This window comes from Sus scrofa, chromosome 1 (assembly GCF_054392235.1).
Source record: "Sus scrofa isolate SSC_HxYL_T2T_F1_AM1 chromosome 1, Sscrofa_HxYL_maternal_Yorkshire_Landrace_v2.0, whole genome shotgun sequence".
NCBI classification, from domain to species: domain Eukaryota; kingdom Metazoa; phylum Chordata; class Mammalia; order Artiodactyla; family Suidae; genus Sus; species Sus scrofa.
In genome coordinates this window covers 178,027,075-178,046,147 of record NC_139383.1, presented here as the reverse complement: position 1 = coordinate 178,046,147, position 19,073 = coordinate 178,027,075, and the positions used below count along the sequence as shown (strand labels likewise).

The window sequence follows — 19,073 nt, the reverse complement described above, 5'->3', positions numbered from 1 at the left end:
AGTAAGATGAAAAAGGAAAAAAAAGTCACTTTATCCAAGTGGCAGTCCAGTCTGCCCTACCCCGCCCATTCCCATTCTCTTGCCAGGCTTATTTTCCAGATACCACTTACCATTATCTGAATTTATCTATATAACTCGTTCCACTGACCGACCAGAACATCCACTCTGTGAAAGACCGATGGTTTGGGTTTTTGTTCACTTCTGTGTCCCCAGTTCCTAGGATGGTGTTTGTTCTATCTATACCAGGCACTACATAAACATTCACAGAATAATTCAACAACCTACATGTACATAGGACTCTAGGTCTCAAAATGAATGCACATGTTTGTAGTATGGTAGGTGAAACATAACCAAGTCAAGTGAGAAACAGGAGGGCTTTATTATAATAAATACACTTTTATTTCTTATTTTCTTCCACGCAGTTTAAGAAAACCAGACACTAGTATGAGTTGAAAGAATATCTCTGAGTTTGGAAACAGGTCTCTGCCTTTTCATCTGTGAAGGAGTGGCGACTGGAAAATCAAAGGCTGGCATTCAACTACTAGGTTATAAAGTGTTCTTATACACTGTTAATCGGGGTTTCATGTAAAAAGGGTATGAAGGCCCAAACAACTCATAGCCAAAAACACATGTTTAGATTTTGTATTCAAAAGGCTTCTAAACATCCCACTTCTAATTCCAATCACTAAGGACAAACTTTAGAAAGAAAAGGGAGAGTTCCTCTCCAAAAACTGAGCAAAGGAAAATAAAACTCTCTGGGTTATGAGTGAAGGGACAGAGGATTGACTAAATGACCTCATGCAAACACAGGTGAGTTTCAGCACAAGGGGGAAAATGCCCTGTAAATTTCAGAGCGGTATTTCTCCAGCGGGGGAGGGGAGAGAGGGGAAGAGGTACATTTCAGGGTGTGCCCACCCCCCATCCCACTTTGGAGAAGGGGTGAGCCATGCTACCAGTGGGAATGTGGTAGGTATGTCTCTAGAGTATTTGGAGACATTGAAAAAAAAAATCGATACAGTAGAAATTGACAGAACACTGCAAACCAACTATAATGGAAGAAAGAAAAATCATTAGAAAAAATTGAGAACTGTTACATTAAGAGACATCTTCCCAGTAGGTTTCCACTGACCCACTGCCAGCCTTTTTGAATTTTCAAAATGGCTTAGGCAAAGCTATACCCACATTAGACTTAATACTTAATGCTAATGAATATACTTCTCACTCAACTTGAGAAGCTTCCAAATCAGTGTACTGCAAACTGTTATAAACTGTCAATTGTAACACTGTCCCAAAGTATACAGAGGAGCTAAGTTTATCAAACTTAATAAAAAACATTATGAAACACTTGGTCTTACTTTGCTGATTTAACATTTCATTTTCACCATTAAGCATGCATAAAAAGCAACATAACCAAAGATAAAATAATCTAAAAGTTCTTCAAATTAGTCATCCATTATCTTTCAATTTTTTCTGAGCTAAAACAAAGAACATTACTCTCTATAAACAAGAGAATTTAAAAGCCTTCATGCCTTTGGCATTACTAGAATAGGGTATTTAAACTCTGTACCTTTGTTCACCATAAAACAGAAGTTACAGTAAAACCAAGTGGAAGCTCACAGACCCCACTGGCTAACAACTCCACTAATAATGTCAGCCTCTTGCCAAAAAAAAAAAAAAAAAAAATTGTCATGCAGCTTGCAATTAATGTACCACAAATTTACCAGCCTGTATAATTTTATCAGTCTACCTTCCCCAGAGGAAGTAAACAGGTAATAAAACTAATGAAGTCGTGTTTCTTGTCCACTCTCACCCAATACAAATCATTCCTTGTCCTCAGAGGACTGGATGCTGAGCTATTTACAGAACCATTCAAGTGTCTGGGTCAGTTAACCATAGAGGCAGAATTCTACGACATAGGGGTGTTCCTGAGTCATCAAAAGAGGGTCCTGGGAGTTCTCATCATGGCTCAGCAATTAACGAACCCAACTAGCATTTATGGATGTGGGTTGGGTCCCTGGCCTTGCTCAATGGGTTAAGGATCCAACGTTGCCATGAGCTGTGGCGTAGGTTGCAGACGTGGTTCGGATCTGGCGTTGCAGTGGCTCTGGCGTAGGCCGGTGGCTACAGATCTGACTGGACCCCTAGCCTGGGAACCTCCACGTGCCACGGGTGCAGCTATAAAAAAAGACAAAAAAGAGGATCCTACATTGTGAAGGATGGCCCCTTAAATCATCAGCAAGTACACATCAGGGGTTGATGGGCCTGTGTTCAAAACTGTTTTTCGTCAGGAGTTCCTGTTTTGGCTCAGCGGTAACAAACCCAACTAGTATACATAAGGATGTGGGTTCAACGCCTGGCCTTGCTTAGTGGGTTAAAGATCTGGCACTGCTGTGAGCTGCAGTATAGGTCACAGATGCAGCTTGGTGGACCCTGAGTTGCTGGGGCTGTGGGGTAGGCCAGCAGCTGCAGCTTCAATTCGACCCCTAGCCTGGGAACTTCCATATGCTGTGGGTGAGCCCCTTAAAAAGCAAAAAGAAAGAAAAAAGAAAACTGCTTTGCATCAACATTTCTGTACTCTCTGAAAACACCATGAAACACTCCACTTTAATGAGTAATGCAATAGATAAGAAAATACTCAGCATTTTAGTCCTATCCAGAGTAGACATCAGGAGACACATCCTTAGAGGGTAAGCAGCTGAAAGTTAGGCCAAGGCAAACAAAGCTGATTGGCCCTGTGCCTTCTGGAACTTGTGACCTCAGTATTTCTTCACGTTTGGCCCATGGCCCTCCTGACTTAGAATCACCTAGGGGACTTGCTCCAGGGAAGATCTTCTCCAGGAAACCAACATTTTAAGCTAGTAAGTAGCATCTCCTGATTTGTCCGGGAAATCTACATTTGTCACAAGCTCACCAAGGGTTTCCATCCCTTTGGCAAGGTCTTTACTCTTTAGCTCCCTTGGCACATGAATGTGCAGCATGTAAGAAAGGCTAATGCAACATCAAATGTTGGACCCCCCCCCCCAAAAAAAATATAGCAATGTCATTGGTTTAAAAGTGACAGACGAGTACAACCAACTGGGATCAACTCAGCCAACACCCACCGAGTAACACATCCTACCTGCACTTCATAATACTTTGCACCTTCAAATTGGCGATAAGGAGTTCCTGTTGTTTCTGCTGTTGTGGCACAGCAGAAACAATCTGACTAGTATCCATGAGGATGTGGGTTCGATTCCTGACATCACTCAGTGGCTCAGGGACCAGGCTTTGAAGTGAGCTGTGGTAGGTCTAAGACGCAGCTTAGATCCTACATTGCTGTGGCTGTGGCATAGGCCAGCATCTATAGCTCCAATTCCACCCCTAGCCTGGAAACCTCCATATGCCAACGGTGCCTAAAAAGAAAAAAAAAAAAAAAAAAAAAAACCTGGCAACAAGAATAAGCAAAACAGAACATAAGACACATAAGGAACTCTGAAGAAAATCCAAATCCATCATGACATGGGAACTTGCTTTGTGAAGCAGAATGGACTCATGGGGAAAGAGGACTTTCTTTTTATCCACTCACTTCATTCGGTGGGATAAGGAAGAAGACCCCTCCCCAAATCAGGTTTCTTCACTCTGGAATGCCTTCCCCAGCCCCAGGGTTCCCACAGACCCAACTTCCTTTTTCTCAGTTTCCCCTCCTGGCCTTTCCAGATCATTCTCTTCCCACCATGGAAGTTCTTAGAGGCTTTGCTGCATAAAACTCATCAAATGAAGCACATTCCATTTTCAAAGAGTAATACTACAAGGGCCTAATCCAACTATTTAATAGTAAAGCTACCAGGATGGTATGCTTAATACAACTGTTTAAACAGAATTGGAGGGCTTGCTCTAAATAAATTAAAAACTTAATGAAATATTCATGATTTTCCTGAATGAGGGCTTCCTTGAACCCATGTTCCCCTTTTAAAATCACACACACAGAACCAGTACACATCTAGACAAATGTCCCCAGTTAAATACCTTATTGCTATGAACCCACTCAAAAATGCCAAGACACCAGCCATTATAAATATTTTAGGCCACTGAAAACTGGAACCATGCCACTGGCTTATGGTGGTTAGGATGCTGTAGCTTAATGCTGACATTTGGCACGAAAAGCTTATGGTCTGAATCATGTTTCTTTTTTATGTAATTCTGGCTCGGGAATCCGATACAGAGCAGCTGAGAAATAAATGATGTTGCTGAGGCTGAAGATGAGGCACAGAAGTATGGCTCCGGCTATCTGAGGGAACAACAGGGGCTTGCAGTTGGCCAGGAGCCATTCCTTCCTCAGAGACTTGTCCAGAAGTATGGCTTCCATCTGCATGTGTGTGGCTAGGATCACACACACATGAAACAGCTGGTGACTGTGACCTAGAGCAAACACACAAAAGGCCACCAAGATCAGCAACAAAAAAGGCAGGGACTATTGACACAGGCTATGGCATGTAAGCTAAAAACAATATGTAGAGTGAAAGCAGCCAGATACAAGAGACCACATGTTGTGTGATTCCATTCATGCCAAATGTCCAGAAAAGGCAAATTCATAGATACAGAAAATAGATTAGTGGCTGCTTCAGGCAGGAGGTGGGAGCTGGGATTAACAGTTCATGAAGGATCTCACTGGAGTGATGAAAATGTTTTAGGGAGTTCCCATTGTGGGACAGCAGAAATGAATCTAACTAGTATATATGAGGATGCGGGTTCAACCCTGGCCTCGTTCAGTGGGTCAGGGATCCGGCATTGCCATGAGCTGAGCTGTAGGTCACAGACATGGCTCAGATTCCTCATTGCTGTGGCTGTGGCTGTGGCCAGCAGCTGTAGCTCTGATTTTACCCCTTGCATGGGGATTTCCATAGACCATGGGTAAGGCCCTAAAAGCAAAAAAAAAAAAAAAAAAAAAAAAGAAAAAAAGAAAAGAAAAGAAAAGAAAGAAAACGTTATAATGCTCATTTATCCCTCATTTATGCTGATGGTTGTAGAATGTGGTAAATTTACCAGAAAAAAATCATTGAACTGTATACTTGAAATTAGGGAATTAGGCATATGTAATTAGGCTTTAATACATTTATTTTTTAAATGTAATATGGGGAAAATAAAAAGGCCATCAGAGCAAACCAGATCCATTTTTAAAACAACTTATCTATCAGTCCTATTTTTTGGGTGTTTTTTTTTTTTTTTTTTTTTTTTTTTTTTGTCTTTTTAAGGCCGCACCCGAGGCAGATGGATGTTCCCAGGCTAGAGGCTGAATTGGAGCTGTAGCCACCGGCCCACATCACAGCCACAGCAACACCAGATCCAAGCCTCATCTGTGACCTGTACCAGTTCACGGCACAACGCCGGATCCTTAACCCACTGAGCAAGGCCAGGGATCGCACCTGTGTCCTCATGGATGCTAGTCAGATTCCTTTTCACTGAGCCATGATGGGATCTCCAATCAGTTCTGTTTTTCACAGGAAAAAGTTAGGCATCATGCCTGCCAAAGGTTGCCTATTGAGAGTGGCACTCACTAAGCAGCTGAGATTCTGACTTCAGTACCAAAGGAGAGGCTAGTCACAGTTCCTGTTGGCTGCTATTGAGGTGCTCATCTCCCTACTGCTGGTTAATCCTAGATGTGAGCAGAGGCTCTTCCTCTCTGATGACCTGTAGGACCCCTGGTCACCAGGTTTGCATCTCCGGAGGGTGGCAGTCCAGTGGAGGGTGGTGGCAGTGAGCAGGGACCTGCTGATTTAGAGGTTGGTGAGAAAAGGAGTCCACTGCCCAGGATTGGACCGGCTTTGGGAGACAACCCTCAGAAACAGGAGTATGATGAGATGACCACGTGTTTCCTGGGCTGAACTGCATCGTCCCCTCCGAAATTCACATGTTGAAAGTCCTAACCCCCAGTACCTCAGAATGTGGAGATAAGGTCTTTGAGAGACAATTAAGTTAAAATGAGGTCACTAGCATCCTGGGACCCAGTGTAGTTGGTGTCCTTATAAGAAGAGGAGATGAGGGCGTGGGTGTACACAGAGGAGAGACCACGTGACCAGAATGGAGAAGGAGATGGGGGGGAGGCAAGCCAAGGAGAGACAAGCGGGAAGAAACCATCCCTGCTGAGGCCATGGCTTCACACTTCTAACCTCTAGAATGATGAGAAAGTACATTTCTGTTGTTTCAGTCACCCAGTCTGTGGTTCTTTGTTACGGCAGCCCTAGCAGACTACCACAACACGAGAGTTAAATATGGACTCTCCTTAGTTACAGAAAAGAAAAAAAAAAAGAATTCGGTGCTATACCTCCAGGACTTATCAGAGAGCAGGTATTCAATAACTGTCCCGCCATCCTCCGCCATCCTACCTGGCTGTTCCCTGGCTACATACATCCTGGCCTCTGTCACTGTACGATCACACGAACCTTGGCCTGTGGCTGGAGAACTTGCTGAAGACCTGCTTCTTTCCCTGCCCCTGCCCTCTGTTTGCAAAGACCCGCACTGGTTTCAGGGATGGGAATCCTCCCTGGGCTATTGGGCTGCTGCCGAGCACTCACCGATGTAGTCAAAGCGTCCAGGGGCCAGGCGCTCTGGCAGATGTGCAGAGTAGAAGAAAGAGGCCAGGAGGGTCATGGCCATGTGCTTCTGGTGGTACATGGTGGCTTCGTTCTGCGCACTCTCCCCAGGGAATAAGAACAGCTGCGGGTATTTAAAAAAAGTCAGGTCACTTAAAAAAGACACGTGCACCCCCGTGTTCATTGCAGCACTATTCACAATTTGCCAGGACATGGAAACAACCCAAATGTCCATCGACAGATGATTGGATTCGGAAGATGTGGTATATATACACAATGGAATACTACTCAGCCATAAAAAAGAATGACATAATGCCATTTGCAGCAACATGGATGGAACTAGAGAATCTCATACTGAGTAAAATGAGCCAGAAAGACAAAGACAAATACCATATGATATCACTTATAACTGGAATCCAATATCCAGCACAAATGAACATCTCCTCAGAAAAGAAAATCATGGACTTGGAAAAGAGACTTGTGGCTGCCTGATGGGAGGGGGAGGGAGTGGGAGGGATCGGGAGCTTGGGCTTATCAGACACAACTTAGAATAGATTTACAAGGAGATCCTGCTGAATAGCATTGAGAACTTTGTCTAGATACTCATGTTGCAACAGAACAAATGTGGGGGAAAAAATGTAATTGTAATGTATACATGTAAGGATAAACTGACCCCCTTGCTGTACAGTGGGAAAATAAAAAAAAATTATAAAAAAAAAAAAGTCAGGTCCTTTGGGGAGGCCTGCGGACATCTCTGCGCATGCGTGCAGCCTCAGTGGTCCAAGGCCCTCCCTCCTCGGGTCTGGCTGGGCTCCCCCCGGAGTGAGCTGGGACTGTGTGTGCAGAGGGCCCATTCTGAGTGTGACCAAGACCCAAGGCAACTGTATTTTATTTCATTTTTTAAAACTTTATTAGAATATAATTGACTACAAAGTTGTGTTAGGAGTTCCCATCGTGGCTCAGCAGAAATGAATCTGGCTAGCATCCATGAGGACACTGGTTCGATCCCTGGCCTCACTCAGTGGGTTAAGGATCCCGCGTTACCATGAGCTGTGGTGTAGCTTGCAGACATGGTTTGGATCTGACATTGCTGTGGCACAGGCCAGCAGCTACAGCTCTGATTTGGCCCCTATCCTGAGAACCTCCATATGCCACAGGTGCAGCCCTAAAAAGACATAACAAAACAAAACAAAAAAACCAAAGTTGTGTTAATTTCAGATGTACAGCAAAGTAAATCAGTTATACATATACATATATCCATTCCTTTTCAATTCTTTTCTGATATAGGTTATTACACAGTATTGAGTGAATTTCCCTGTGCCAAACAGTAGGTCCTTGTTACCCATCTATTTTATATATAGAGTGTGTATATATCAACCCCGACCCCATAATTTATGCTCCCCCCCCCATTTCCCCTTTGGTAAATTTAAGTTTGGTTTCAGAATCTTTGAGTCTGCTTCTGTTTTGTAAGTACTTTGTATCATTTCTATTAGATTCCATGTGTATATCAGTAGGCAATTGTATTGTAATCTCCCACATGCTTATGAGAGTCTCTGGGCTATTTAATTACCAAAAAAAAAAAAAAAAAAAGGAAAGGAAAACAAAAGTAAAGACAAAAGGAGAGGAAAAGAACCCTGTGAGATATAGTGCTACTCTTGTTTTCTGGAGGTAAAATGTAATTACAGTAAAAAATGGTCTATTCACACTTGACCTCACCTCTAACCAGCACATCCCTTGAATTGATGCTTCTAATTAAGGCTTTAAAGCCTAAAAATCCCAGGAAGGCCTTTGGAGTCATCAAAAAGTATTAATTACAACCACTATCCTGGTTTGGGTTAAGTACGGTTTTTGTATGAGTATTCTACATAGCAACGGCAGACACCAGCTATCGCAAGCACTAGGTCAGGCCTTTTACTTGCATCATTTCGTCAGAGCCCCAACAATGACCACAAGGCAGACTCCACGCCCTCCATTTTGCTGGTGAGGAAACTGGGCTGGAGGGTGACTTGCAAAGCATGGGTGAATAGTTAAATCAGGCTGATTCCAGAACCTGTGTGCTCAGCCCCTCGCCATTTGGAAAAAGCCACCTCCCTACCCCACCCCCCAAACCCTTTGCCAGGAGCAAAAGGAGCCCATACTGACAAGAGCCTTCACTGTATGCTTTGGTGGCCCGTGGGACCAGCTTGTTCTCCCTGCTCTGGTTTCCTGTGTGTGCTCTGTGTCCTTGAGGAAGGAGTAGGGGGATGGGCTGCATCCCACCACTGGGTCTCCCCCAGGCCCACACCTCCTAAGCATGGAGCACATGCTCAATGCCTCAGCTGCCGGAGCCGGCTTGGTCCTCGCCTTCACCCCTGGGCCCTGCCTTCTCAGCCGCATGCCTCTGACACTTTTGCTGCCTCTGGGAGAACAATTCCCTGAGCCAAGGCCTGGCATTGCTGATCCCATCAGATCTCTTTGTTTTGCTGGTTTGTTGTGTTTTTGTTTTTGGCTCCACTCAAGGCATGGGAAGTTCCCAGGCCAGGGATCAAACCGAGCCACAGCAGTGACAATGCCGAATCCTTAACTGCTAGGCTACCAGGGAACTCTTTCTTTATTTGATTAATCCTATCTACCCTGCTGTGAAATAGGAGATGTTAGCCTCATTTATAGATGAGGAAACAGGCTCAGAGAGTTTATGTTCATTGCCTAAAGTCACACAGCCAATGAGCAGTGGGACTGGGATCTGGATTCAAGTCCATCTGATTCGAGGTATTGACACCCCTCCTTGTCTTCCCTTCTCTACCCTCTTCCTTTGTGTTCTCCACCTAATTCCAGTATCTCCTTTAAGAGCTTCATTCACAACTTTTGCTTTGCTACTACTTGTACGCTAATTTGTTGAAAATATATAATAAGGCATGTATTGGACTCTGAGCACCAGCTAGCACTTTATACATTATCTCAGGTAATCCCACAGCCTGACAAAAGGAGATGTTATTACCATGTCATTTTACAGATGAGGAAAATCAATGCCTAGTGATGGGAGACAACAGGTCCAAAGTCTTGACGTGAGTAAGTATTAGAGATTTGCCTCCAGAGCCCGCTCTCCTGGTCTTTCTACTAAACCCCAGGCTGCCTCCCTTGCCCAGCCCTCCATGATTGTCCTCGAGCCCCCAGTCAGCACATCTCCTGTGGTTCCTCAGGGCCTCTGTGCTCATGCTGTCCCCTCTCTAGTCTGCAAGGGAGCACCTGGGGCTCAACCCAAGTGTGTCCCACTGTGATCAGGATGATGCTCCAACCCCGAGAGCTCAGGGCGCAACGGCTTCCCTGGTGCTGCCGACAGGGCCTTACCCTGGAGAAGATGGGGAGGGAGTCCCAGGTATACGGATAAGCAAAGGCCAAGACACGAAGGATCTTACAGAGCCCGGGCTTCCGGATCTCAAGAAACCTAAATCAGAGACAGAGAAGGAGAAATGAGCATGAAAGAGAGTTTCAGTAAATCACACACGCAGGCGTGCACATTAAAAATAACTGTGGGCAAGTAACCAACAGAAGGTAAGCATTTTGTACACGCTCCTCCTGTGGCCAGCAGCTTCTCTCCCAGCCCCCTCCACCTCTCCCAAAGTAAGAGCTTGGGGAATCAGCTCTGGGCACCATGAGAAGCATGGTACCAAGACAAAATCTGGGACAAGGCACTGAGAAGAAGCCCTTCAAGGACCAAGTTATCTAACTGCCAAAGAGCCTTCTAGAAGTCCGGTAACCACCAGGACCAGGAGATACGTGGGCGTGGGCAGGCCCATTGACACCAGCTCTGCAGGTGGGCGAGTGGCTCTGGAAAGGTTGAGATGCCTAACTCATCAAGGCCACCAGGTGATGACCCTGAAGACGTCCTGGGTGCAATTAGGTGTCTAATTACTTCAGAGTTTTCTGGAATATTTAGTAGCCCACACAGAGATGCTAGGCTAAGGAAACAGAGTAAGCATGGCCCTTCCTTCTCTCTTTCATCACCACTCCCACTGCCTCTAATGCAAAGATGTATGAAGACAACTTTAAAATGAGCAGTGCTGACTTTGCAAAAAAGGTAGGTCCTTGGAGTTCCCATTGTGGCTCAGCAGATTCCCAACCCGACTAGTATCCATGAGGATTTGGGTTCGATCCCTGGCCTCACTCAGTGTGTTAAGGATCCGGCATTGCCATGAGCTGTGGTGTAGGCTGCAGACTCAGCTCAGACCCCTCGTTGCTGTGGCTGTGGCACAGGCCAGCAGCTGTAGCTCTGATTCGACCACTAGCCTGGGAACCTCCATATGCTGCGGGTGTGGCCCAAAACAGACAAAAAAAAAAAAAAAAAAGAAAAAGAAAGGCAGGTCCTCAGGATAGAACATGATGGGGGCCTCTGCTGTCTTGGGCCCTGCCTGAGGAGGAGGCAGCAACTATGGGTGCTCAGAGCCAGGCCGTACAGACATCAGGCTGGATCCCAGGAGGCTGGGGAGGGCAAGGAGAGGTTCACAAAACCATAGCCCTGAACTGGGCCTTGGGGAAGTGGAGGGAAGTGGGTGTGTGTATGTGTGTTGTGGGGGGGGGGGTGGCTCATGCCCCCAGGCTGGGCCTGATGGCAGGGCAGGTACTCACTTTGATACCTGCAGTGTATCCCGGTGAGCTAGGCCCTCCCTCAGGGCCCACAGGGTTGCAGGGTGAGGCCAGAGGTGCCCACAACCAAAGGCTCGTGGGGTGGCTGTTCTGGGGCATTCCATAAGATGATGGAGGCACCAGGGCCCTCTCAGCCCCTCCCGACAGCTCTGCCCCTCATCACGCTCTCCAGGAGGGATGGAGTCTGGGTCCTATCGCTGCTCCTCACCTCTGTTTCCCCGACGCCTTGCCCCAGCCCACAAGCCTGCCCCTCACCCCCAAACACAGTCTGCTCCTCTCCGAGCTCAGGCCAATCACCCCTGCCAGGCAATCATGTCCTCTCTGAGCCGGTGCAGTCACCTGACTACAAGCCTCCCTGGGCCCATATCATTTAGTGAGGACCGTGGCAGAGATGTCCACCTTGGCCTCCTGGCGGCAGGTTGAGGAAGCCCCTCCCTCAAGGGCAGAGCTGGGTCTGCCCAGCTCTCCATCCCCAGCACCCAGCCCAGAAGTATGACTGGCCATGTTGCCAGCCTGCTGTGTCCTGCCCAGCCCTCAGGACAGCCCAGCCTGGGGACCCTTGTTCTGGGTAAGAGGGGCCCTGAGAAGCCCCTCATCCTCTAGAGATAAGTTCCAACTCTGCTCAAGTCCATGGGCATGTCTGTCCTTCTCCCCTGACCCTGTGGACACTGGGAGGAGAACCAAGAGAAACTCTAAGGGAAGGAGGAAGAGAAATAAAGGAATCTATTTTATTGCCCCCAGAACAGAACCCCAGCCTTGGAGGGAACCACAAACCCTGGGATAGGCGAAGGGCACAGGGTCGAGATCTGGCATCAGTGTTTGTCCTGGACACTCTGGGTCTGATCCTGGCCCTGCCCTTCCCTTTCGTGACCTTATCACCCAGCAGGTGATATAACCCTTGTGCACCTCAGAATCCTTACGTGTAACATGGGGAGCACATGGTACCGGTACCCCTCACAGGCTTGTTGCAAGAGTTTGATGAAATGATGCTCACGAGGAGCTTACAGATGTGCACAGCACAGAGTGACACTCATGAAACACAGCTTTAAGAACACATGTGCTATAGGATCCACCCCTTCCCCCCACCCCATCTTGTAGCTGCTCTGTACCAGAAAACAGGAACAGGAGGGAACAGATGAGTTCTGGGTGATTTGCCTAAAATCAGATGAGCTAATAAGAGGCAAAGCTAGGATTTACACCCTGGGGCTAGCTGGCAGCTGGCTTCACACCCCCTCCTCAGGCCACGACCCAGCCTTTGTGTTAGGGACAACCTTCTGCCCTGGGAGGCAAGCAGAACACACCCTCACTGGCCCAGGAACCAGGGCCTGTCTCAAGCAACAGGCTCCCCAATCTATGCTGGCAGGCCCTGTCAACCACAGCAAGCCCACTCCCTCCTTCCCCATGCACTGCCACCGCCTACCACCTCTGGGTGCAAAGAGGCTCGCTATGAAAGCACGCTCTTTCTGTGGCCACTTACACAGGAAGAAAGCTGGCTCTGGCTGGCGAGGGCCATCCCCCAAAGCATGGATTTCCTGTGACTTGAGATATTTCGCCCGGCCTGATAAAGTACTTCCCCAAGGGCAAACGGACCAGCCTCTCCAGCTGCAAAGCCGAGTCTACGGGGGAAAAAAAGGAGAAAAAGCAGAACAGAAGAGACACAGCAACAGAGAATAAAAGGCAGAAGGGCCAGCAGCCAGAGACAGTGGGCCTCCCACTACCAAGATGCAATTCCAAATAAAACCACTGGGTGTCGCCACAGACAGAGATTCGGAGAGGGAGGGGCGGGAGCCAGGCCATCCTTCAAAGTACCAGGTACCCCAAAGTCTCCAAAGCCCTGCCAGGTAATGCAATCCCTGTACCCCAGGACTGAGTGAGTTAGGGAGTCAGTCCTCCTCTGCCTGGAACCAAGTTGGCAGGAAACACTGGATATCAGGACAAGCTCTATCAAGAGAGGGTTGATACCAGTTGATGCTATTCTAAAACCTGATGAATCTTGCTGCAAAGAGAGGGAAGGATTTGCAAGCAAATTCTAGTGCTTGAAACAAGTGGGCCTTGGAAACATCATCTGCAGAGGTGTGTCTGTGTGCGTGTGTGTGTGTGCTGGTGGTGGTGGTGGGAGTGGGAGTTCTGGACACATTGTTGTGTGGGCAACACCACAGGAATGCGGACATTTCCATGTGCTAGCCCCAAGTCCCAGCAGCACTGTCACCTGGCTGAGCCCTCTGACCTTCAGATGTGTCTGAGAAGCACTGTCTGCTAAGCCTCCTGTCTCCAGCTCTGACCTCCAAACTCCCTTCTGGTCCTGCCCCATACCGCTCTGAGCTACCACAGCATGGCTGCTGTGGCATGGCCCTCACAGCACAGCAGCTCTGAGGATGAAAATGCATCTCTCCCTCACAGCACTGACCACAAGGCATTTCACTGAGCAAGTATTTGTCCAGACAAAGGTTGGAGGCTTTGGATGGATGAACAGAAAAGTGCCCACAGTGACTCATGAGGTACAGCAAACGTGGTACAAGTGACATTCCGGAGGGAGTGGCCGTGTTTCCTGGGCTTTCAGGGGGTCGCAGGTAGAAGTAAGCGGGGTCTCTGTCACCCCCACCTGGCTTTAAGAGCCACAGAGAGGTCACCCGTTCTGCATTCCCCCATCAAATGCTACAGAACAAGAATACAGTTTTCTAGAGCATGTTCATTTGAACAAAACTCTGTGATAGGAAGGATAAGGCGACCAGTCAGCAGAGTCTGAGGCTTCCTGTGTGGAATTTCCTCAAGGACATGTGTCGTAATGGAATGGATGCCATTCGGACCACGCCATTCTCGGACGCAGGTGGATAACCAAGGCATGACCCCTGAGGTCCATGGTCTCCTTCTGTGCCCAGGGAAGGTGGGGCTCAGCCACTCCCAGCCACAGCACAGGCTGATGGGGTGGGATGGAGAGGCAGGGCGGGCTTGGGGATGTGGGGAAGAAGGCAAGGTGAGAAATCTTGGAAAAGACACTGAGGCTGCTGTCATGTCACACCCGACCAAGAAGGAACCCAGGGGCCGTCTCCTCAGAAGCCCCTGTGTAAGGGCTGTGGCTGGCCCGAGGCCACCCAGCAAGTCTGTAAAATCAGGGCTCCTGGTGGCCCTAGCCCTCCACCATCGGCGTCCCTGGAATGTACTCAGGGCCAGAGTCACTCCCCGCGTACGAGTCCCCCTCCTCACTCCTCAGACACTGAGGACAAAGACAGAGAATGAAAACAAAGGGAAGAGGCCTGCTAAGAGCCAGGGAAGCACCGACACGGAAAGAGAGAGGACAAGATGGGCAGGAAGGCGGCTGGGCCCACAGTGGGACATCCCACTCTACCCTGGGTTCCGAGCCCCTTATAAGTGGTTGGTAACACGCCCGGAAGCCCAGCAGGGAGCTGAGTCCACAGAACTGTCTTCCTACAAAGTTTAGCTTACTGTCCTTCCAGAGCACAGGGCCAGTGCTCGGTCAGACACACAAGATGCTCTCAATCCCCGGCCACCTCTGCAGCCCCTCTTCAGCCTCTCACCCCCTTCTAGCCCTGTGAACACCGGCAACCCTGAAGCTCCCTGCTGCCTCCCAATGCTGTCCCATCCTCTCCAAGCCCTCGCACTTGCTCAGGTGTAGGCTCTGGCCAAAAGGCGTTTTCTCCTCTCCAGCTAAAGTGTCCAGCCTTCCTCAATCCTCAGTCCTAAAGCCACTTTGCAGAACCCTGGGTATCAAAGCAGGTTCATTTTGTACTATTATTATATGCTTATGTGATATTATGTAATGTTACACATTAAAGGCCTTTTCCTCTGGCTTTTAAAGGAAATGATGGCTCCATCTGGACTTTCAGGAGTCTGCTGTCTGCCTCTTATACTGCATGGAGTATTTTCTGAGGACAAAGACTGAGATTCACTCATCCCTGTATTCTCAGATCTGGGTGGGTGGATGGATTGATGGAAGGATGGATAGACAGATGGATGAATGGGTAGATAGATGGGTAAATAGGTGGGTGAATGAATGGATGAATGGGTAGGTGGATGGATAGATAAATAGATGGGTGGATGCATGGATGGGGGTAGATGGATAGATGGATGGAAAGATGGATGAATGGGCAGATGGATGGGTAAATAGGTGGGTGAATGAATGGATAGGTGGGTAGATGGATGATTTGATGGATGGATGTGTGGGTAGGTGGATGGACAGATGGATGGATGAAATAGCCACAGAGGCACCCCATAAATAAACAGAAACAATCCATTTCATTGACAAGGGAGAATCCCCAAACATGGCACTCAAGAGATTCCTGGCCAACCTGCCCTGGTAAATAAGTTTGTCCAGAGGTACCAGGAATGCCACATCCAAAAGACCCAGTCATTGTATCTGAAAAATCAAGGAGGACTCTTGGCTAGAAGAAAATAATATATTCTCATGGCTTATCAGTGATTCAGGAAGCTTTAGGAAAAAAAAAAAAAAAAAAAGCAGCAAATGTTCCAAGAATGCATTGGAAGCTCCTGGGAAAGCAGTCCTGGATCAGGAACTGTGGGACTGCTCCTTCCACACCCACGGAGCCCTCCCTGTCCCATCAGCTTACACTGCTCACCTCACTCTGATCCTAAGTTCCAAACATTGGAGTCACACAGCCTTGCAGGAGCTAACCAGACAGGACAGTGGCTCATCCAAGGACCTAATACAAGTGTGTCCTTGGCCCAGGCCTGTCTGTAAGCGCCCCATCTAGGCACTGTGCCTCTGGGCCATGCTTCATCTCCCTTGGGCTGTTTTAGCAGCAATGTTCCTTTTCTATGGATGTTATGCCTTGTCGCCCCCAAGACAGGGACCGATCCCCTTCTCTCCCCGCTACAGGTGCAACCCTCACAGCTCTGGCCTGGCACAGAGGTTGCACTTCAGAAAGAGCTTTTCAGAGTTCCTGTTGTGGCTCAGCGGTAACGAAACCAACTAGTATCCGTGAGGATGCAGGTTCGTTCCCTGGCCTGGCCCACTGGGTTAAGGATCCGGAATTGCCATGAGCTGTGGTGTAGGTCGCAGACATGGCTCAGATCCTGAGTTGCTGTGGCTGTGGTGTAGCTGTAACTGTAGCTCCAATTTGACCCCCGGCCCGGGAACCTCCATATGCTGTGGGTGAGGCCCTAAAAAAAAAAAAAGAAAGAAAAGAAAAGAAAGAGCTTTTCATCACCAGGGCCCCTGAGGAATTGGGGGAGAAGGAAACAAGAACTATCCATGACTTTTGATTCTATTTTCTATCCTCTGGGCAGACCCTCTCTCCTCACAGTTTGAAGGGGTGCCCTATGAGCTCCAGGAGAGGGAAGAGGGCATTTGCTCCCATTCCCATCCCAGGCCTTCCATAGGATGAAGCAACACAAAACCCAGCCCTGAGCCTGAACATGGAAACAAGACTCACTCCCATGGGAAGCAGCTCCATGTGTCCTACCTGCCTTAGGACAGGTAAGGGGAAGGCCAGGTGGAGCAAGCATTCCTCATGCTGTCATTTTTTTTTTTTTTAGGGGTGCACCCGTGGCATATGAAAGTTCCCAGGCTAGGGGTCAAATCAGAGCTATAGCTGCCGGCCTACACCACAGCTGCAGCAACGCAGGATCTTAGCTTCATCTTCAAGCTACACCACAGCTCATGGCAGTGCCAAAACCTTAACCTACTGAGCGAGACCAGGGATTGAACCTGCAACCTCACAGATACTAGTCAGGTTCGTTAACCACTGAGCCACGAAGGGAACTCCCTGTTATTTGATTTTTAAAGAAAACCAGAGTTCCCATCATGGTGCAGTAGAAACAAATCCGACTAGGAACCGTGAGGTTACGGGTTCAATCCCTGGCCTTGCTCAGTGGGTTAAGGATTTGGCGTCGCTGTGAGCTGTGGTGTAGGTCGCAGACGCAGCTCGGATCTGGCGTTGCCGTGGCTGTGGTGTAGGCCAGCAACTGTAGCTCCGATTCGACCCCTAGCCTGAGAACCTCCATATGCTGCGGATGCGGCCCTAAAAAGCAAAAAAAAAAAAAAAAAAAAAAAAAAGATTTTTAAAGAAAACCAGCCTATCAAGTTTGGGACACTTGCCCACCTCTAGGTCCCACAAAACCTAAGTGTCATCTCAAAAAAACCACAGCCAAAATCATCACCAAGAAGATGCAGAAGCATACCTCTGCCTCCCTGTTTTCTCCCAGGGATGGGAGAGTGGACAGGTGCCTGGAATAAGGATTCTTTGAGGCGAGCAACAGTCTACGAGGGAGGCTCAAACCGGTTCAATGGGATCGGGGGTCGGGGGACTGATGGCCGGGGTGACTGCCAGCCTCCCTTGGCACTCTTCCTAACCCACCATGGAAGCCCTCAGCACCTGGCACCACCTACATAGGGATGTTACCCCACCACCACCATTCGAGAGGATTCCTGAGTAATTTGGAGTAGTTCACTTTTACAAAGAGCTGAATAAACCAGAGTAATTATCTTCAAAACAGCACCTCTTATACTCATACCCCAGTAAGCTTCCTTGAGTGAAAGAAAAACACAGAAGGAATTAGAGCCAGTGAGCTGGGCATGACTCACGGCCCAGGACTTCCCCTGGGGATGTTGGACATTTGAGTATCATGTGTCACATGGCATCTCTGGTTTTACTGCACTTTGCTTTACTGTGGTTTTTGCTAATTGAAGGTCTGTGGCAACCCTGTGTGGTCAGATGACAGCATTTTTTTTAGCAATGGAGTATTTTTTAATTAAGATGTATACTTTGTTTCTTTAGACATAAAGCTACTGCATGCTTAACTGATTACAATATAGTGTACATGTAATTTTTTTTTTTTTGTCCTTTTGCCTTTTCTTGGGCTGCTCCTGCAGCATATGGAGGTTCCCAGGCTAGGAGTCGAATCGGAGCTATAGCCACCGGCCTACGCCAGAGCCACAGCAACGCGGGACCTGAGCCACGTCTGCAACCTACACCACAGCTCACAGCAACGCCAGATCCTTAACTCACTGAGCAAGGCCAGGGATCGAACTCCCAACCTCATGGTTCCTAGTTGGATTCGTTAACCACTGAGCCATGACGTGAACTCCCAGTGCACATGTAATTTTATGTGCACTGGGAAACCAAAAAAGCTCATGTGATTCGCCTTATTGCAATGTTGACTTTATTCTGGAACTGAACCTGCAGGGTCTCCAAGGTGTGCCTGTATCTAGAGGCAGCCCCTCAGTTCCTACCAGCAGGCTGCCCATGGTAGGGACTGAACATCTCAGATACAGACACACCTCGGGGGGCCTCTTCTGGGCTGGGCTTGTGCTAGGTGTTCTGGATATATAACATGTAATCGTTATGCCCATCTCCCACGGTAGCCGTGTTGGCCTCATTTTGTAGATGAGCAAACCGAAGTTCAAGGAGGTAAGTGACTTGTCCGGCAACAGGACCAGCTCCATACTTTGCAGGGCCCAGAGCAAAAGGAAAGTACAGGATCCCCTTGTTCGAAAGTCATCATAAGTATTTCAGGGCAACTACAGCAGGGCATTCAAGCGAGGTGCCCTCTGGATCACGGGGTCCTGAGCGACGGCACAGGCTGCATGTCCATGAAGCTGGTCCTGTCCAGCCCTTGGAAACCCATTTGGAACTGAGTCCCAGGCTCCCAAGTGCCTCATCTGCTGTCCCCTCCAAAGGTCCAGGGAGCTGCGGGCTCGCTGCCACCCCCTCCCCCGCCACCATACCTGCCCTGTCCCATCTGAGATAGAACAGCTGAGTACCTGGAGTAGCAGGAGAGGCCAGTGCTGACGACGGTGTTCAGCACGGCCAGGGCCACGTAGTAGTCGTGAAAGGTGGTGCACACCAGCGTGTCTGGGAACACATACGCAGAGTAGGCGATGGCCGAGCCTGGGGAAGAAAA

At 48.3% G+C, this 19,073-nt stretch overlaps 1 protein-coding gene across 30 annotated transcripts in view; it reads right to left on the bottom strand.

The window, feature by feature from the left end:
• Nucleotides 1-376: 376 nt before the first annotated feature.
• PAQR5 (progestin and adipoQ receptor family member 5) overlaps nt 377-19,073 on the bottom strand; it is an 80,430-nt gene continuing 61,733 nt past the window's right edge. For 6 of the 30 annotated variants that reach the window (XM_013993339.3, XM_084979419.1, XM_084979394.1 and 3 more), the window contains 4 exons: nt 18,934-19,060; nt 9,897-9,993; nt 6,552-6,693; nt 377-4,398 (listed from right to left, as the gene is read on the bottom strand). In XM_013993339.3, coding sequence (XP_013848793.1) covers nt 4,157-4,398; nt 6,552-6,693; nt 9,897-9,993; nt 18,934-19,060 — 608 coding nt within the window. In that variant the 3' untranslated portion in view covers nt 377-4,156. Of the gene's footprint in view, nt 4,399-5,402; nt 5,746-6,551; nt 6,694-9,896; nt 9,994-12,669; nt 12,809-18,933; nt 19,061-19,073 lie in introns of those variants that run through there. The other 24 variants (XR_014817555.1, XR_014817570.1, XR_014817557.1 and 21 more) reach the window with 9 other exon arrangements.